Below are 21,697 nucleotides of genomic sequence, written 5' to 3'. Positions count from 1 at the left end.
TTTATTTTTACTTCTGGGAGTTGAAATTCACACATTTCAAGGACAGTGGAGAGACACCGCTTTAGTCCCTTGTTCTTTGGAGTGAAAAAAAACAGGCTTTGTTCTTCTTTCACGTATTTGAAGAAACCTATCATATTATTTTTTCTTGAGGGCGAACAAAAACAGGCGAGAAAGATCTGCCGCTACCTAGGATTGGACTCTCAACCTTCCAAATGGGAGGTGAGCGTCTTCACCACTGGGCCACAGTGCCACTGTTCTCTATCCTACATCTCCACTTATCTTATATTTTTTGATAATTTGGGAAGCTTTAGATATATCTTTATTTTGGGAAAAGTATTTATCGAACTGCTCCATGATGTTCTTCTCTAACCATCTGTCCTTCTCTGACGATCTAGATTGCTTTTCTTCCGAGTTTAATCTGTCTTGGATGTTTTGAGTTCCAGTTTTCGATTTCTGTTTTGTCAAAGCCTTTGCTTTTCCTTTTCTGAGCTTCTGCTTTCCAGACAGCAGGTCTACCCTTTTAGACTACCTGTCTACACTTTGTGACATCTTTCCAGTTCCTGAATCTATTCCAGGTCCATTTTTCCCATACAAGTTTTCTTTGCTGTCTTCCAGTTTCTTCCTTACTGGAATCCTTTGAGATTGTGCTTTTTTACACACTAAGAAGCAGAGAACCCAGCAATTTCCAGCTACTTTTTCCATGAACTTCTCACTTGATGGGATCCTATTCATCCTGGCTCTGAGTGAAATCCAAGTAGATGTGCTCTCTTCCTCAAATAAGTCATATTGACTGAGCTACATACTAACTTACATCCTCTTCCCCCCACCCCGAGAGCTGATAGTTGAGTAGATTTCAATCAATAGTTCACACATTAGATAAATAAGCCACTTATAATTTGGACAGTTAACAGCCATGCATCTGGTCATTTTGGGGAAACAAAGCAAAAGTCATCTGCAGGTGCTGCCTAAAATGTCTGAGGCAGGAAAGAATCAGCCCAGAACTAGGAAGGCAAATAATGCTTTTTGGGTGGGTTAGGATTGCAGCAATAAGCTTATTTGCAAAGCTGTTTCCAAATTTCCCCCCTATTATAAGGATAGACAGAAAGTGGATATGGTCCACTTATACAGCAAGTCCTCAACTTACAGCAATTTGCTTAGTGACCGGTCAAAGTTACAATGGCATGGAACAAAGTGACTTATGACCATTTTTCACACTTATGACTGTTGCGGCATCCCCAGGGTCATGTGATTGAAATTCGGCCACTTGGCAACTGACTCATATTTATGATGGTTGCAGTGTCCCTGGGGTCATGTGATCCCCTTTTGCGACCTTCTGACAAGCAAAGTCAATGGGGAAGCCAGATTCACTTAACAACTATGTTACTAACTTAAGAACTGCATCGATTCACTTAAGTGTGGCAAGGAAAGTCGTAAAATGGAGCAAAACTCCCTTAACAAATTTCTCACTTAGCAATATAAGTTCTCGGCTCAATTGTGGTCGTACGTCAAGGACTACCTATATCATGTTTCTCCGTGCTGTATGAATTTTGGTCTGTTGAGGACAAGGCCCCAGAAAACAGTCAATGCAAAACGTCTGTGATTCTGTTTTAGATTATTAGTTTCACTGCCTCATCTGGATAGGGAAAGAGCTGATTTTGGCTTGTCTCAAGAAAAGCTAAGCCAGGTTGGGCCTGGTTAATACTTGGAAGGAAAAGGGACCAGCAAAGCCCAGGGCTGCAGGCTAGATGGAGAAATCAAAGAATTCTTTTGGAAAAAGGCAGTGGCAGGTTTCCATGTTCCTGCCGAGAAAAACCAATGAAGTCAGTAAATAAAATAAAATAAAATAATAAAATAAAATAAAATAATAAAATAAAATAAAATAAAATAAAATAAAATAAAATAAATAATAAAACAAAACAAAACAAAACAGGGAAAGGGGAAAGGAAAGGGAAAGGGGGAAAGGAAAGGAGTATAAGAAGAGAAGGGAGGGGAGGGGAGGGCAAGGAAGGGAAGGGAAGGGAAGGAAAACTGCATCAGGAAAAACACCCACCCTACTTCTGTCCATTCTCAAAAATTAAAACTTCTGTTCCCCTAAAGTGACCGGGCCAAATACCTGATCTGAGCTCTTAAAAATGATCCATTTTGATCTGTTATATGAACACGGTTGGTATATCTTTGTGTAGCTGATCACAAGGCCAAGAAATCCATCTCCCAAAGTCCAGAAGAAAAGCAAAATTAAGCACATTTTATTCCTCCGATGGCTTTCGTTTTTCATTTTTCGAAGAGAGTTCCTCAGGCATTAATTGCCATGCCAGAGCTAATGCTGTGGTTGTTTACTCACCCATTTCCTTGATCCTTTCCAATTAACTGAGGACATGTCATGATTAAAAAAAAGCAAGAGTCACATCTCGGTTAGGTGTTTTTTAAAGCAAGCAAGGCTGAAGGTTTCAGAGAGCTCATTCCTCCCTTCCTCAATAAATCCCTTTCTCAAACCCTGTTTTGGAGAAGCTGAAATGTTCCTATCTCGACAACTAATTCAAGTTTCTTTCCAATTATTTTTATAAATAATAAAACAATTTGTTTTTCATTAGAGCCTGTCAAGAGTCAGCACTGAGTTTATTTTGAAAGAAACCACACTGGTTGAGAGCTGGAACTCCATTAAGGATGTTTCTGAACGATGCCCAAAGGGCTTCACGCAACCACAGTTAGAACAGAGTATCTTTGGGTTGTGTAGACACATTTACACAATCAAAACATAAATTAGGAGTAGAAGCAGAGGAAAATGTGGCAGAAGCAAATGAAATGCTTGCCTGCCCTGCATCCCCTTGACTTCTGCCCAAGGCCACACCCTTCCTGGTGAACTGGTGAGGCAGCTGCCTTGACATAATGGACTCTGGCCCATGGCAAAGGGAGTTGGGGCGGAAGAGGGTTCCTGGAGGAAAGCTCTGGAAGCAAAGATGCCCGTTACTCAACGGGTAGGCTCACCAAAAGTCCTACAAATAGGCTGTCACAGAGAGGAGGGGATCAAGCTATTTTCCAAAGCTCCTGAAGGCCAGACAAGGAATAACGGATGGAAACTGATCAAGGAGAGATTTCAACCTGGAAATAAGGAGAAATTTCCTGACAGGGAGAACAATCAACCAATGGAACCAAAGTTGCCTTTAGAAGTTGTGGGAGCTTCATCACTGGAAGCTTTCAAGAAGAGACTGGACTGCCATCTGTCAGAAACGGTGTAGGGTCTCCTGCTTGGGCAAGGGGTTGGACTAGATGATCTGCAAGGTCCCTTCCAACTCTAATTAATTCTAATTCTAATTCTAATTCTAATTCTAATTCTAATTGGCTGCTCTCTAACAGGGACGTTCAGTGCATGGAGGGGAATGCTTAATTTTCAGTGCTACATGAAACAAGCCAGGCTTTGGCCTCCATCTTGAGGCACCCATAAACATAGTGAAACATTACAGAGTCTTCAGACCGCAGCTGGCTTCATGTTTTGTTTTATTTTATTTTATATGATATTACTGTCTAGCTGTTCTACTTATGTAAGCCTCATCATTATCTCAGTGAAACATTAGCTTAACAGAAAGGGGCATTTGTTATTGCCTGGTTATCTGTTCAGTTGGAAAGTTTGCCATCTCTGCGATTTATATCATTTGAAGGATGATACAGCAATAGCACTTAGTGCTTTCCAGCCCTCTCTAAGTGTTTTACAGAGTCAGCCTTTTGCCCCCAACAATCTGGTTCCCCATTTTACTGACCTCGGAAGGATGGAAGGTGGAGTCAACCTTGAACCAGTCAGGATCGAACTTCCTGGCAGTGGGCAGAGTCAGCTTGCAATATTGCACCCTAACCATTGTGCCACCACCTTGCTTCCATTCTCCACCAGCTCCATATCCTATCCACAGCTTTGCCCCCCTCCCTACATACCTCCCCTGTTCCAACTGCAATACCTCACTGCAGCATAATCCCACCCGCATCAGGACTTTTCTTGCCTCTGCCAATCATCTTTCAACTCTTCCCCTTAACCTTGCAATTGTGCTTTGGTCCACTCTTGGGACCACACGGTCCTGTTCATACCGTGCCTGGACCAGTTAGGCATATTTTGGTTCTAGTGTAAACCATTTGGAAAGAGCTGTTCTAAACCTGGAAGCGGTGGCTCAGTGGGTTAGGACGCTGAGCTTGTCGATCAGAAGGTCGGCAGTTTGGCGGGTCGAATCCCGAGTGCCGCGTAACAGAGTGAGCGCCTGTTACTTGTCCCAGCTTCTGCCAACCTAGCAGTTCGAAAGCACGTCAAAATGCAAGTAGAAAAATAGGGACCAGTACGGTGGGAAGGTAACAGCGTTCCGTGCTCCTTTGGAGTCTAGTCATGCCGGCCACATGACCCCGGAGATGTCCTTGGACAAGCGCTGGCTCTTTGGCTTTGAAACGGAGATGAGCACCGGCCCCTAGAGTTGGAAATGACTAGCACACACGTGCGGGGGAACCTTTACCTTTACCTTTATACCTGGAAGAGTTCAGACACAACCCATTTTGTTCATCCCTTTTATGAAGCAAGCTGGCTGTTTATTTAATTTGATTATTTCTGTTTTTGGTTTGAGGGGATCATTTGACGCCAGTCCTAGTGATGGCCCTGGGCTCTTAAATTACTTACCCTGTGACCTTTAGCATATTGTTTTGCATTTTAGTTTTGAAAGGATAACTTTTTTGAATATTTTCATTGCAATACTTTGGCAAACATTCCAACATGCATTTTTAAGGGGCCATTTTTCTACTACAGCATCCAATGGCACATATATACTTGCTAGGCAGGGTGTGTGTGTGTGTGAGTGTATGTACATCACAGATCCACAGACCCACATTCACAAAAACAGTTTATAAAACAAGGGAAGAATTTGTTCCTTGGACCGGGAAACATGTACGCTTCTCACAAAACCCCATTTCCCACAACAAATTTTACAAGCAGAAAAACATCCTCCTTTATGTGAAAGCATGCATGTACAGTATGTGTCCACACAATTGCATGCAATGGAGGTGAGCTACAGAATGCATTTTGCTCAATAAATTTTGTCTGGATCTGCTAACTCACTTGGAAACATGCAACTAACGTAGCCTGTGTGATTTCACTCCAACTCTTACAAACTGCCTAATAATACCTTACAAATCAAGTGGGATATTGCATTAAACTCTATTGTTTCCCCTTGGAGCTGAGGTTCTGCCAATAAAAGTCATTTTTAATGAAGAAAAGAACAGTAGATAATCAATAAACTGAGGTGTTTATCCTCCAACTTCCAAAGAGCAACAACTGGGACTAATTCTCGTTCATTAGAGTCTTTTGGGAGAGAAAGTCAGTGACTAATTGCCATCCAGCCATTAAGCCTTAATTAAAGAGCAGTAAGAGGAATGTATTTAGCAGCAGACCATTACGGACGTGCTACATAAGACAGCTCCTCTTTTCAGAGTCTAGCAGATCCTTGACTGTAACTTAGGAAACATTGTAGATCTGTAAACATCCATTACAGCAAATAGAAGACTTGCATTTGAGGCTCGGCAATTTGGGTTTTTGTTTGTTTTTAAATGTTTATTGACCAACTATCCCAGAGAATATCTCAGAGGGTTTTAACATGGGCTCCCCACATAACCACAGCTCAGTAACTTAGGACATGCATGCCTTACAAAAACCATTCAAAATACATTTTGAAAAGTAGCATCGGCCAGTGAAAATTCAGTTAGAAGGATCAAAATGGTAGTGGCGTTTCTACACTCCTGACTTCGGTTACATTATCACAGGATTTCTCTCTCACTCAACGGGAAAAAAACCCAACATGAGAGCTTCAATAGGAGAGAATATATCGCACGTAGCTCAAGCTTGAACCGTAGGGTTGTTGGTGTCATCTGAGCTTGGCTGCTTGCGGATGTTTCATTATCCAACTAGATAACATCAACTAGTTAACATCAGTGTCTGATTCTCGATTAAAAGAGCCTGGCTCTTTTGGAGAGATAGCCAGAGGTTTCTGTCTGTGCATGGGACAAACCAAATTACAGGCACAGCCCATGGATCTGCGTAATTCTGCCAAATCAGATTGCCCCAGTAAGCTCACTTTCTAGAGCTTTTTATGAATTAGCAATGTAAGGTAGATCAAAAACCCTCCCCCATTCCTTCTGGGGAGGAGGTGTTCTTGCCAGGGCCTCCGTAGTTGGATCAAATGAAAGCTGGGTGCTGTGACTGGACAATTCATCATTTGACTATCCTGTCAATCAATGAGCTATCATTTGTGGACCTGATACTTACCAAGAGGATCTGCAACCCAACGTTTGTTACTTTTTGCTTGTGTTCGCACGTGTTAAGTCAGACTTATCAGGCAAAAGCCAGGAGGTACGTTTCAGAGTGTAGTAAGATTTTTTAACATTACTTTAGGTTTTTGATGTACCAGTGGTCCTTGACTTACAACAGTTTGTTTAGTGACAGTTCCAAGTTACAATGGCACTGAATAGTCACTTATGACCATTTTTCATACTGATGACCATTGCAACATCCCCGTGAAAAAAATCATCAAAATTCAGACATTTGGCAACTGATTCAAATTTATGACGGTCACCATGCCCCAGGGTCACGTGATCCCCTTTTGCGACTTTCTGGCAAGTGAAGTCAATGAGGGAAGCCAGATTCACTTAACAACCATGTTACTAACTTTACAACCACGGTGATTCACTTAACACCTGTGGCAAGAAAAGTCATAAAATCGGGCAAAACTCACTTAATAAATTTCTCACACAGCAGCATAAATTCTGGGCTCAATTGTGATCATAGGTCAAGGACTACCTGTACCTAGCAGTTAGATACCAAGCCTTCTTTTTAGTTTGGCATGCTGTGAGAATCCAAAAAAAAAGTTAAATCCAAACCTGGGATGAAAGCCCCTTTGGCTGAAGAGCTCTCACCTGGAAGAGGATCTGAAGAACACCATGGGCCATACACATGCGCCGCCCCAGGAAGACAAAGAAGGGCACGACCAGTTCTATGAAATGGTTGAAGAGGGTCTCAAAGGCATGGAACCACCAAGGCGACCGGTGCATGAAATAGGCCACAGTGTTGGGAACCGGCTGGGTCTGTAAGAGAGAAAACAAGATGAAAAGGGAAGGACCAGGATGTCCTCCCTCCCAGATATACCAGACAAGAAACATAATGTCAACATCCAGCTCGAGAATCCAACTAAAACTCCAGGTTAATCCCATCTCCAAAAATATTACTGTTTATTGAATGTACAGCATGGTTATGTCGAAGCAAAACTAATTCTGAGGTTCCAACAGCAATTCATAGACTTAAACAATACGTTTCCCAGTCAAACCCCCAAAGTCCATATTAACAAGTTCACTTTGTTATGGGAACCGTCTGTTTCAAATCCACACCTGTTTGGGTGTCCTTGAAAAAGTTTCAGGCTCTCATGGTCTTCAGCTGAATCGTACAAGTTTCGTTTCTCCATCTAACCCACTTGAAAGTAACACCTCCCCCCCTTAATCTAAAGGCAAATTGAAATGTAGAGGCACATAGCTGCCAAAGTTTGACACATGACCTAGAACAGGGGTAGGCAACCTCGGCTTTTTTATGATTCATGGACTTCAACTCCCAGAATTCTGGGAGTTGAAGTCTATGAGTCATAAAAGAGCTGAGGTTGCCTACCCCTGACCTAGAAGATGAACTACAGGGAGTCCTCAACTTACTGCAGTTCATTTAGTGACCATTCAAAGTTACAACAGCACTGAAAAGGTGATTTATGATCATTTTTCACACTTACGACCATTGCAGCATCTCCATGGTCATGTGATCAAAATTCAAACAATTAGCAATTGACGTAGTTATGACAGTTGCAGTGTCCTGGGGTCATGTGGTCCCCTTTTATGACCTTCTGACAAGCAAAGTTAATGGGGAAGCCAGATTCACTTAACTGTCTTACTAACTTAACAACCAGATTCACTTAACAACTGTGGCAAGAGAAGTCATAAAACAGGGCAAAATCACTTAAGAAATGTCACACTTAGCAATAGAAATTTTGGGCTCATTGTGGTCCTAAGTCAACAGAATCCTGCATATCTAATGTACAAATTTCTTACCCCACTAGGGCAGGTCCTTCGTAAGCTTCTTTCTCTAACTGTTAAGCATCTGGGGGCTCCTGCCTCTCTTCTCTGATTGCTTCCTAAGCAGACTCTCTTCCCCTTATCCACACATTCAGGAAACACCAAAGGACAGTTTGCTGTCCCATGTTTCAGTGTTCTACCAGGCCCACAATTCCCCAACTAAATGCTGCTCTTTTATAACGTTATGTGATTAGCCTTTGGTTTCTCTATTTGTGCATATAATCTTTCCTAACAAGAAGAGCAGTACAAAATAAATATTAAACTGGAGTATCCTTCTCTTTGTCTTTAATTGCAGAATGTAGGGCAGCAATTAAGATTTTTGACACAGACCGGAAACCCCAAATTTTAGTCTCCACTGGATGATGGCATTCGGGCAATGACCTTGTGGGCAGAGAACATGAGCTCCCTCCCAATATACATCAAATGGAACTCAAAGAGCAAAAGTCGAAATCTAAATAACAATGATCAAAGAACACAGATCAATTACTGTTCATAGATCCCTGTAGATCAGCGTTTCTTAATCTAAGGAACCTGAAGATGAGCCAAGTCCAACTCCCAGAATTCCCTAGCCCGCAGGCTTAAAGTAGTCAAGGTTGAGAAATACAGCTGCCGACACAGAGGCTGAGTTTACACAACTCATTAAACTGGGATTCCTGTTCACCGACATGCAATATTCAAATATCCAATATCCTTAAGCAGCTTAAGCTGACTGGCTGCTACAAACAACTCCTTAAGGCAAGGGATGGGTACCACCATGGCCAAGGCTGAAGCCGTTGTGGAAGGGGTGATGTGTAAGCTCAGCAACACCGCAATCGGGCTTTGGCAGGCCTGCTGCTTGGCTGAGACTGGCTGCAGATAGAATGTCAAGTTTCCAACGTATGGGCTTTTCAAGTGACTCTGAGGCATTGTTTACCTTAAAAGTCCTTTATTAGCCTAATACACGGGCAAATGCTTGCTCGAAGGAAGCTGGAATCTGAAATCTCCACCCCTTGTACAATATATTAAAATACAATTCTCCACCTTTCTAATTTTGTCATTAATCATATTCTCCAATTAATTTAAAGAATCAGCCCCAAGGCCTTATCTTCTTAGTTCGAGATGGCCTTGAAAAGTGCAATCCTACTTGTCCCCCCTCCTAACCTTAAACTAAAACAATACACAAGTCTTAAAGCAATACACAAGTTTAACATATGAAATAGCTACTTCTTCATCTCTTGTCAAGCAATAACATTCGATGTTAGCAGCGTTGACACAGAAGCTGATGCTCTCAGCGCTGGCTGAAACCGGTTCCTCTCCAGATCTGGTTTCAGCTCCTCTGGATTCGCACCTTTTTTGTAATGAGCTGGCAGACCACGCCTTCCAGAATTGCAGTGTCTGCTGGAGAACAGACAACTGCCCTACACAATCAATGTGACCCTTAAAGACCTCCCCCCCAACTGGCCCCATCTAAAGTTGTACAGGTATCCTCAACTTACATCAGTTTATTTAATGACCATTCAAAGTTACCACGGCACTGGAAAAAGTGACTTATGGCCGTTTTTCACACTTATGACATCCCCAAGATCAGTGATCAAAATTTGGATGCTTAGCAATTGACTCACATTTATGACGGTTTGCAGTGTCCCAGGGTCACGTGATCTCCTTTTGCGACCTTCTGACAAGCAAAGTAAATGGGGATGCCAAAACAACCGTGTTACTAACTTAACAACTGCAGTGATTCATTTAACAACTGTGGGAAGAAAGGCCGTAAAATTCACTTAACAACTGCTTTGCTTTGCAACAGAAATTTTGGACTCAATTGTGGTTGCACGTTGAGGACTACCTGTACACAGATGTGTATTTTTTCTAATCTTGTATGGGTATACGCATTATACCTGTCACAGTTGGTCTGAATGCCTGCCCTTTGCTACACACCTGTTTTTCTGAATGCAGGTTTGTCCCTAAGATTTTTCATCTTGGAAAGCCAATGAAAGAGGAAGAAAGACAGACAGACAGCAGAGAAACCAGACCAATAAGAAAGGCTGAGCATGCAGGCATTTTAGCGCATTGAACACAAATTATATTTCTTAAGGTTTTTCCAATGTTTTGACAGCAAAGCAAAGTAGGTTGAAAAGACCAATGATAATTGAAAGAGACGCAACCCATCTTTAAACTCTTTGCAGCTGAAAGGAAAAAAAGGAATCCAAAGTAGAAGCAACGAGAGGGAAGGCGATGACGCCGGGCACAGGAGAACGGCTTCCCCTCCTCTGCCAAACACTGGAACTAATGCAGCGCCTTTATTAGTATAGCTGGAATTAATCATCTTGTTGCTTTCTATTGGTTTTGGGCTGGATGGAATTCCCTCGGGACAAAAGACCGCAGCATCCTTCCTTCCGCTGACAAAGGGGCAGGACGGAACAAGCTGAAGGGTCATGGAGCACTGCCGAGACCCTGCAATTGGGGTCAGGACAGGGGCTGCCGGCCCCCAATCCCACCCCGGCAGGGGGCTGGTTTGAGTTAGCCTCTCAGGGCAGCTGGGCCAAAGAGAGAGAGAAATTGAAAGAGAGAGAGAAAAGAGAGAGAGAGAAAGAGGGAGAGAGAGAAAAAGAGGGAGAGAGAAAGAAAGAGAAAAAGAGAAGGAAGAAGAGAGAAAGAGGGAGAGAAAGAGAGAAAGAGAAAGAAAAAGAGAGAAGGAGAGAGAAAGAGAAAGAAAAAGAGAGAAGGAGAAAGAGAGAGAGAGAGAGAGAGAGACAGAGAGAGAGAGAGAGAAAGAATGTGGGCTGGGTGCTGCTTTACTCAAAGCACAGGATGGATACACAGAATGTGCATCCAACCAGTAAGGATAAAAATGCACACCAAATTGCCCAGAACTGAGCCAATGTGTTCCCTTCTCTTCCCAAATCACTTATGTTTTCGCTCTAATGGATGCTAAGATTAAAAGAAAACAGAACCACCGTCAAGTTATTTGCCAGCAGAAAACAGGGGAAATCCTCTCACTCTAGGGGAGTTTGGGAGCCCTTGACAAACTTTGATTCTCTGCATGTTTGTGAGCGGAGAAGAGGAAAACCTTCCTGTGATTTCTCAAGGGCGGGAGTTTCTCTGAGCAACAGTCGTAATTTTGCTGCTGTTGAAGCCAGAAACTTTCTTCTCCAGGGGCCGAATGGAAACGGACTGCAGACTCACACAGACTGAGCAAGTAAAGGCAAGACAGTTACACACATCCTTTGATCAATTCGCCCCTTTGTACAGTAAGTGCAAGACCTCACATACCTCCTATTAATTATATTAACATATTTTTGTTAAGAATTTTAATTAAAATGGTAAATACTAATACAATCTGAAAAAAAGAGAAGAGAATGGAAGGAAAGCCAAAAAACTAGAGAAAGAAAAAGAAAGAAAAAAAGAGGAAGAATACAATAAAGAAAAAGGCAAGATTTCTGACCTTTATTTTGCAATAAATATAAACCAATTTATATTGTTTAAACCCCATAAGGTTAAATGGCTGTCTCTTTGTCCCATATCCCATCCCTTATCTATAAGTAAATCCATAAAACTTTTCATTCCTGGTGTTAGCAAAAAGTCCATAAAAGTTGCCAGAACATTAAAAAAAGTCTTATTTTAACCTTGATCAAATAAACCAACTTTATATTTCTTACTTTTATTTAACTTCTAACAGTCTTAACCTTAATTTCAATAAAATATTATTTTAGGGTTTGATTTCACTTCAATTCTTCTTTTATCCCATCACAAAGATTTCTTCAAGGGTTTAACAAGCCTATTTTGAAAGTCCAATATGAAAAAATTAAAACGCCCAGAGTTACCCTTTGGTAAGATGGGCGGCCAATAAATGTTATAAATACAATAAATCAATAAATTATAAACAGAACATTTTCCAAGTCCCTCAACCCATTTAAAACTTTCTCAGATCAAAATCTTGTTTAGCGTTCTGCTGTTTAATTCAAATTTGCTTCTACTTTTGCAAAACCATCTCCAGTTTGCCATATGTCCCGTGGAAGATTATGAAATGTATTTTCTAATGCAAATTCTTTCATTAAAATGAATGAGACGTGATTAGGAAAAAAAAGGATTTTGATTACCAGGTTTAATTAGGATTATAATTCCTATTGGCCTTACTGGATAAGACTTTTTGGAGTCATGCTCTCGGGCTTGGTAAATCCAGCTAAGGAAAGATTGATCCCAGGCTTATTATGGTAGCCAAATTTGTGGGCCAGGTTCAGTATGAGTCATGAAACCTTCAGAATTGCACAGCCTGCAAACATGGGTTCACCTGTACAGGGTAGCTTTTCATATTCACAAAAGTACGTGCCTTTTAATACAATCTGTTAGTGTGAAAAATGTGCTACAGGACTCCTAATTTATAACAAATCTATGTGATATATATCAAACTAGTGACAAATTGCATGTACAGAATAACAAAATTTAGCAACTCTATTAGTCATAATACCAAAACAGCAATCAGAGAAGTAGAGCAGAGCATGCTGGCTCAGGAATTCTGGAAGTTGAAGTCCACGAGTCGTAAAAGAGCCAAGGTTGCCTATCCCTGGTCTAGTCTAACCCTCTGTCCAAGGCAGGAGATCTTATACCATCCCAAACAAATGGTTTTCAAGTCTTTTCTTGAAAACCTCCAGCATGGAGCACCCACAACACCAATAAATTGTTCTCACAGTCAGGAAATTTCTCCTTCCTTTCAGGCTGGGTCTAAAAGTACCCATTACTTCTAGTCTTGCCCTCAGGTGCTTTGGAGAATTAATCAATCTCTCTCAGTGACAGCCCCTCAAGTAGTGGAAGATAACTATTATGTCACTTCTAATCCTACTCTTTGTTAGACTAGAGATACCTAGTTCTGTCAACTGTTCATCATACAATTGAGCCTCAGCCCCATAATCATCTTTGTTGCTCTTCTCTGCACTTTTTCTAGAGTCTTAACATCTTTTTTGATAAGGCCAAAGCCGGACACAGTATTCCAAGCATGGTCTTACCAAAGCAGTATAAAGCAGCATTAACACTTCACATGATCTTGATGTTATCCCTCTGTTGATGCAATTGGCCTTTTTGGCAGCTGCAGCACCTGTTGGCTTATAACGGTACTTAGGTGATGGCCCACTAGGACACCACTTAAGCTATTATAGGTAGTAACCAGTTAGGAATTATCCAAAGATCGAGATGAATCAGCAGGACTTACTATAATTCCTATAAAATGAGCAATAAAGCATTATGGGCTTAAATTTCCTCAGTACCTAAATTCTATCAAACCGCAGAGGTCACCAAAGCAGTTCTGTTCACCAGGTATGAAATTGGTGTTCTAAGAATTCATTCACTTAAGAGGCCAATCAGCCTGATATCTTGTTTAGCATTGGCAAACCCTAAAGGAAAAAAACTATAGCAACACCTTGATTTTATGGATTCCATTCAATGGATTTTAGATGGATAAACTGGGGTCCAGTGGAGGTAAGTGATACAGAAAACTTTGCAAATGGGTAGGTGGGCCAGACAACCATTTGAAAAGGACATGTCTAGTACAGCTGAAGCATTTTAGACAGCATATTTTAAAATGCAAAAGAAAAAAACCTGTTAAATTTGTCTTACAGTATTTGCAGTGATTTGCATCATTTACATACTGACATTACACAAATGATGCCGATTCATAGAAATTATATCATTTTGTAATTTAATTTAAGAACAGAACTCCCATTCCCCTGTGTCTATTAAATCAATATTTCACTGTGTCTGGACTGAACTTTAATTGAGTAATTGAGCATGTTTCAGCCAGCTTGATTCAGTCCCTGCTGGAACTAAAAGAATTACCAACAACATGGAACGACTTGGAGAATCTTGGTAACTGAGAGAGCCTCCCGCCTTCCCACACCACATGCTGATTTTCTTGCAGTGCCCCACGTTGGGCCTCCCCAGTGTTCCCCCCTTATCGGGAAGATTTCAGAGGGCACTGCAATATGGCTTCCATTAAGCCTTGAATGTCAAGAAAACCATATATGATTAACATCTAGATCAACTAGGAGCTATAGAAAACAGTGTTCCCACAGTCCCAGATGTTGCCAAAACAGGAACAGCAGTGTTTCCCATGGCTCATTTTCTTACCCATAAGCAATGGTGAAGGATAGGAAAATGGGTGAGCACTGGTACTCTAGTTTTAACCCTTCTTGTGGTAAGAATGCCATGGAATGGAATGGCATAGAATAGGGAATAGGAATAGGGGTAGGGTAGGGCAGAGCAGAGCAGAACAGAACAGAATAGAATAGAATAGAGAATGGAAATAGAGATAAAGATAGAGATAGAGATAGAAATAATAATAGAAACAGAACAGAATTGAATTCTTTATTGACCAAATGTGAAAAGACACTGAAGGAATTTGTCTCTGGTGCTTAAGCTCATAGTATACATATAAACAGTAAATAATAGATCACAGATCATAAATCATAGTTATAAACATTAATCATAAGTTACAAACAAGTGATAAATCATAGGAAACCAATAGGAGAAGATAGTAGAAAAGATAAGAAGATGAGAAAAGATGAGAATGAGTCAATGCCATGGGAATCAAGTGTTCAGCAGAGTGATGGCACGAGGGAAAAACATCTTTCTTGGAAAGCTCAGATTCAATCAATCCACATTCTAGGGGACTCTGGGTCCAATTCAAGAAGGAGATTCATGAAATCTAGTGTTCTAGCTCTCAGAGTTGATTCCTGCCCCATCATTAAAACTGAACATGACATGTGAGAGACAGAGGGATGAATGTCATAGAAAAGTCATTGTCCCCACACTGTAGGGATGGGACAGATTATTTCCTGCAACTTTTACAAGAACTTTTATTTTTTTAAAAGCTATTTTTTAAAGAAAGTGCTACCTAATTAATTAGGGGACACCTTGAAAAGAAGTATCCAATCTGCCATCACTTACCATAATAGCACTTAGCACTTAAACTTATATATCACTCCACAGTGCTTTACAGCCCTCTCTTGTGGTTTTACAGAGTCAGCCTCTTGCCCCCCACAATCTGGGTCCTCATGTTACCGACCTCGGAAGGATGGAAGGCTGAGTCAACCTTGAGCCTGTCAGGATCAAACTCCTGGCTGTGGGCAGAGTCAGCCTGCAATACTGCATTCCAAGCACTGCACCACCAGGGCTCACATTTGACTCCCACCAAGATCCTTCTGTTGTTGGCTTCATTTCTCCTGCTCCTCTGACAAGGTGGAATAGTAAGGAAATTGAAAAAGTTGCATTATGTAACACCCTATTTAAATTCAAAGAGAGTGGATGCCGGACAACTTTCCCTCCTCCCTGTGGATACTCTGTTAGTTTCCAATTGGATGAGTTAATTTTGCTTGCCATTTCAGTGATTTTGTTGTTTTTGAACGCTATGTATTGTTTCTGCTTGCATTGTTCTGCATTTTTGATTATTTTTGTTGTGCTGCCAAAGCCATATGGCTTGATTTGGGCATAAACATGGTCTGTTTCAATGTTTCTTAATTTCAGCAATTTGAAGAGGTCAGCCTTGCTGACTGGGGAATTCTGGGAGTTGAAGTCCACACTTCTTCCCAATGCCAAGACTGAGAAACACTGCTCCAAATAAACACATAAACTGTAAAATCATCGTAATCATCATTGGGATAGAAGGATGGCTCAAAAATGCCATGTTTATGCCAATCACGACCATCTTCCAGCAGCTATTGACTGCATTCCCAACATGTTCCATGCCATCTTCCCACTCAAGCCCAATTTATTGACACAAGTTAGTACAGAAAAAGGTTTGGCAGCCCTTGCTCTGAACATAGAAACAGCATTACAAATATCACCTATTTATTCTGGGCATTCCTGGGGAAGCAGATCTAAAATTACACCAGAAACCATGGATCCATTCAGGCTATTTATTTATTCAGAATCATACAAAATATTGAAGTGTTGGCAATAGCTCTTGAGTTGTTATGAACCCTCCCAGCTTCACCCCATTAACTGACAGACCCCGAATTACAGTTGGGGGGGTCTGTTAACTGTCAAGGCACCCCAAAGATCTAGGTGTCCTGGTGGACCATCACTTGAGTATGAGTCAGCAGTGTCCTGCAGCGGCCAAAAAAGCCAACTCACTCCTGGGCTGCATCAACAGACGGATAGCACCAAGATCATGAAATAGTACCACTCTATTCCACATTGGTGAGGCCACATTTGTGATACTGCATCCAATTCTGGTATGGATGCAGTATCCCAAAATACAAAATGTAAGACAAAAAAGATGCGGAGGTGCTAGAAAGAATACTAATAGAAGAGCAACTAATGTAATATGGGGTCTGCAGGATGCATTGTACAATGAACAGTTAAGGGAACTAGGTATGCTTAGCTTAATGGAGAGAAAACTGAGGGGAGACCTGATAAAAGTCTTCCGACAGTTGAAGGGCTGCCACATGGAAAACGGGGCTGATTTATTCTCCATAGAGATGGAATACCCTCCATCCTGGGGAACATTCCCCTATCCGCCCCGAGGACAGGGCAAGCAGCAATGAGCAGAAGCTCATCAGAGGGAGATCCAATCTGGAAATACAGCAAGAACGATTAAGCAATGGAACAGCTTTCCTCACATTACTGGAGGCTTTCAAAGGAAGCTTGGACAAGCATTTGTCTCAGAGGGTATAAGAACTCCTGCCTTGGGCAGGGGGTTGGTCTAGAAGACCTTCAAGGTCCCTTCCAAGTCTATGGTTCTATGATTCTACAGGGATGGCTCCATTCTGGAAGCACAGAGCATGGTAAAAGAAAGGCACTCCCTTGTAATGTCTTCCCAACATCTGTTCTGGAGGCCAACAAAAGGGAGGTTCCTCCTGGCTATGGCTGTATCTACGTGGGGAAGACCCAGTGAACCTCTGACCCAAGTTGTGCCTTCTATAAGGACCCAAAGGTGGCCGTTGTAAACTCCTTATTTGGCAAAGTTATTTTCCTTGAATGTGGCAAAATCTGGTTATATTGTCTATAAAACTCATTGTGCCTTGATGGCCTCAATGACGTAGTTATCTTTTTATGTTTCTATTTTATTCACGTGAAACAGAAAATTTTGCTTTTCTTAATTTGCAGAATTCTGGTCTGTGACAGAAAAAACTACTTCAAGTACAGAAATGAAAACCCCAAAGTCTACTGCAACTGTCAGAATTTAAGGACCGGCCACAAGTATTTTATTTATTTTATTTTAATTACATTTATATCCCGCCCTTCTCCGAAGACTCAGGGCGGCTTACAAGCTTAGCAGTAGCCTTCATTCTATGTATATGCCTGCTTATTAGGGCTTTCACACACACACCCAAGCGGCATTTTTACAAAGTCAGCTTATCGCCTCCAACAATCTGGGTCCTCATTTTACCTACCTGGGAAGGATGGAAGGCTGAGTCAACCTTGAGCCTGGTGGGATGCGAACCTGCACTAATTGCAGGCAGCTGGTGTTACTTAAGGAGGCATTAGCCCACTGGTCCACCAAGGCTCTCCACCAAGTACTTTTCGTTTGTCCCCTATTTTCAGTCTTTCCACTTTAATACTACCGTTAATGCAAAAAAGGAGGAAAAATCATGTTTCTTCTATAACAAAATAGTCATCAATCTACCATGAGGGGAGAGAGAACAGATCCAGGTCTTCCCTGGCTACTTTCAAAACCTGCTCGGCAACCATTTTCTCTCTCTGAATTAGTTTTGGACAGCCGTAAACATGATGCATGGAAAAAACCAGCCAAGGAATAACAGGACGAAAAATCACTGGGGAATTTACTTAAGGGAATCTAACGGCTCGTGCCTCTGTTTACACTGCAGCAGTTTGGGATCTGGATAATTTTCAGCCAAAGAGTTCAGTAAAGAGATGGAGGAACAGTAGGTTCCTTTATACAAGTGTGTTTCACAAAGAGCAAATTGTACCGTTAGGAACTTGCTACCTTGTTCAACACTGAATTCCCTGATCTGGAACACTGTTTAATTTTAAAGCCAACTTGCAAATGAAAGAAGCGGGCTGGGCTGGGGCGAGACAGGGAACCGATTTAAAAACAAACACTGTTGGCTTTCTAATTTTAAAGAGGCTTTCATTCTAATCTAAGGTCATCTCTCTGAAATAAGGGCATTCCAATGGCTGCTGTTATATAAGCAAGAATTTTTAAATGGAGTTGCTACCCATTTGTAATGTTCACGGTTTGATTTTAATTTCAGAGCTCTGGATACTGTAACAGATATTTTAAAAACAAAACTAAGTCTGTAGGAACAGAGCTTGTCTTCATGGCTGGTAATGCCAACCTCTCCTGAAGTTGTATATGCGAAGGCCACGGAAGAGATGTTCAGTTGCCATGATGTGCCTATTTCTATAAAGATCAGCGCACAGCCATTCTTAGCCGGTGGAGAGATTTGTTCGATTAATTCCAGTAATGAATGAGACTCTAACAAACACCAGAACTGTGCAGATAATGTGTCAATGAAGACTCAGTCATCCAATATTTCAACTGACATATTGAAATACAAAATATGCAGTTATCGAATGGATCCCACTTGATAAAAAGTGTTCACAAAAGAGACCTACAGCAAGAGGGAGAAACGACATCAGCAAGTATTGTGGGCCCAATTGGCAAAGAAAAGGCCAGGACCATCTTGGTTGGAAACCTGCGGAAGAGGCCTTCACCCTGCAGTGGATAGACCATGGCTAGAATGATGATGATGATGACTGAAATACATTCTGAGAAGCCCCTGCAGTTGGTGTGGCAACAGTTAGCAAATTCCGACAACTCTCTGACTCTGTCTAACTAAATTTTTTATTTTGATTGATGAAATTACTTGGACGAGTAATGAAATGTCTCAGATTAACAAACTTTGGTCCACCTTTTTAGAGGCCCAGACAATGCTTTTCCCTATATCTTTCTATGGATGTGAAGAAGCGGGGGGGGGGGGGGGAAGTATTGATGCTCCTGAAGTTATGGTGTTGAGAATGCCAAGGACAGCCAAGAAAACAAAAAAGGATCATTGAACAACTCAACCAGAGTTCTTACTCAAGGCAGCAATGATCAGGCTCAAATTATCATATAGTATTTGGGGCTCATTATGTCAGAAACGTCCTTGCTGGGAAAAGTATACACTGTATACCTCTTCCAGAAAGAAGGAAGGAAGCAGAGGTGCTACTCACAACGTAGTTTCCCCCATGCAGTTCCTACTCAGCAGGTACATGAGAAACACTCTTGTCAATTTCACCCACCAAATCTATCAGCCCACCTGGCGGCAGGTCATACAGGTAATCCTCAACTTACAATCATTCGTTTAGTGACTGTTTGAAGGCCCTGACAAAAGGGATCCATTACTGGTTTTCACACCATCCTCACACTCACATGATCAAACTCGGACGCTTGGTAATTTCCATGGCGAGTTGTCCTAGACCCCACTGCAGGATAGTTATCCCCCAGACGTTTCACAAGACCGCACCACGTATCATCCAAAACCCACATTCCTGTGGCTTGCAAATGAACATGAAGAAAGAGCTGCCTTGCACAGATTAGCCAATGCAACATATGCAGTTTAAAAATAATTTAGGGGAGAAATTCAACCAAGGTCATTTTAGCAGACTCAGTGACTGATGGAACACTGAGGAGGAATGGAAGACTAAATGACGAAGAATGAAATGAAGTATCCGCAAAGAACAGGAGCTGCATTCACTGCAAGATTTTGCTGGAATTCCCAGCTGTACACACAATCATCCGTGACTCTGTAAAGTTTTGCTAACAAGATCATTTAAGTTAGTTGCCACTCAGATTTTTTAACTGTCTTTCCAATCATCCAACAACGAACTTCTATGCATCACCTGTGCCTAAGAAAACCAGCATTTTTACAAGCCTAGACTTATAAGCTGTTAAACACTTTGGCCCTCCTGAATTTTCATTGAAGGCTTTTGAAGAACAGTACAGGTTGTCCTCAATTTGATGGGATGGGGTTGGGTTTTATTAATGTGTTTTAACTTATTTTTAATTTGTTTTAACTTATTGTAAGAGTTGTGGGCATTTTGTTTAATCTCTTTTAATTTTTGTATTTTGTCTTTTAACATGCACTGCCCTGTTCACCGCCCTGAGTCCTTCGGGAGAAGGGCAGTATACAAATAAAATTAATAATAATAATAATAATAATAATAATAATAATAATAATAATAATAAACAACGACAATTGAGCCCAACATTGCTGTTGCTAAGTGAGATATTTGTGGGTTTTGCCCCATTTTATGACCTTTCTTGCCGCAGTTGTTAAGTGACTCGCTGCAGACGTTCAATGACTCAGGTGGTTTTTAAGCGAACCTGGCTTCCCCATTGACTTTGCTGGTCAGAAGGTCGCAAAGAGGCATCACGTGATCCTGGGACATTGCAACAATCATAAATATGAGTCAATTTCCAAGAGACTGAATTTTGATCACGTGACCATGGGGGTGCTGCAAGGGTCACAAGCATGAAAAATGGTCATGTCACTTTTTTCAGTTCTGTTGTAACTTTGAACCGTCACTAAATGAACTATTGTAAGTCAGGGACTTACCTGTACTAGGAAGGCCAGCATGCAGGTTTATGATGTAACAGCCACTGGCCCTTGTAAGACAGCATAACTGAGCAAAAAAATTAAAATAAATAACAACGAAAGAGCAAGTTAAAAGCAAGGAAAGAAGGGCTCGCAAAATCCAAGGATCAAAACGTTTGGCTGTAAAAATCTTGAACCTATTTAAATGTTTGTTCTGCATAATAGAAGCTGGAAGACCATCCAGCTGGATGGGTAGCAAAAATATAATTACCAGGCCCAATTGTATATTTCCCCAAGAAATTTCATGTCATGCTACCTAAGCCAAGTTATATTTTCCGGGTCCAATTTTCATAAATCAGCATGCTGCATAATTCTTCCCCAACTGTTTGCAGGTAAAGTCAAGAGCATTCTTTGAGAGGCTGGCCTGGAGACAAATTATCTTCACCTCTTTGCGCTGATGGGTTCCTTATTAAAATACCGCCTCAGCTGTCAGCTGACTTCTAGTTAAACCAAGGGCAAAACATAACGCTGGCAAAAGGTGCCTATTGGGGGGATCAAACAGGGGAAAGTTGAGTCTGCAATTAAAATACCAGTAGCCCTCAACCTACAACAGTTCGCTTAGTGACAGTTTGAAGTTACAACGGCACGGATAAAAGTGACTTATGACCATTTCTCACAATTGCGACCATTGTAGCATCCCCGTGGTCATGCGATTTGCATTCGGATGCTTGACAACTGACTCATATTTATGACGGATGCAGAGTCCCGGGGTCATGTGATCCTCTTTTGCAACCATCTAACTAGCGAAGTCAATGGGGAAGCCAGATTCCATTTAACAACCGTGTTACTAATTTAACAACTGCAGTGATTCACTTAACAAATGGGGCAAAAAAAGTCGTAAAATGCGGGAAAACCCGTTTAACTAATATCGCTCTTAGCAACATAAATTTTGGGCTCCATTGTAGTCGTAAGCCGAGGACTACCTGTACAGAGCTCCCGTGTTGTGTTGGTGTAGGGAAATCTTTGGTATTCAAAATGTCTTGAAAATTAGTGGTGCTGTA

At 41.4% G+C, this 21,697-nt stretch overlaps 1 protein-coding gene across 1 annotated transcript in view; it reads right to left on the bottom strand.

Moving 5' to 3' along the window:
• The window catches only part of LMF1 (lipase maturation factor 1), a 110,207-nt gene that overhangs the window by 49,140 nt on the left and 39,370 nt on the right, over positions 1-21,697 (bottom strand). The window contains exon 3 of the mRNA XM_083373072.1: positions 6,934-7,101. Coding sequence (XP_083229198.1) covers positions 6,934-7,101 — 168 coding nt within the window. The remainder of the gene's footprint in view (positions 1-6,933; positions 7,102-21,697) is intronic.

Source organism: Vipera ursinii, assembly GCF_947247035.1.
Source record: "Vipera ursinii genome assembly, chromosome: 13".
Classification (NCBI taxonomy): Eukaryota; Metazoa; Chordata; class Lepidosauria; order Squamata; family Viperidae; genus Vipera; species Vipera ursinii.
The sequence above is the reverse complement of the archived record's forward strand: the minus strand, read 5'-3'. Positions and strand labels throughout refer to the sequence as shown.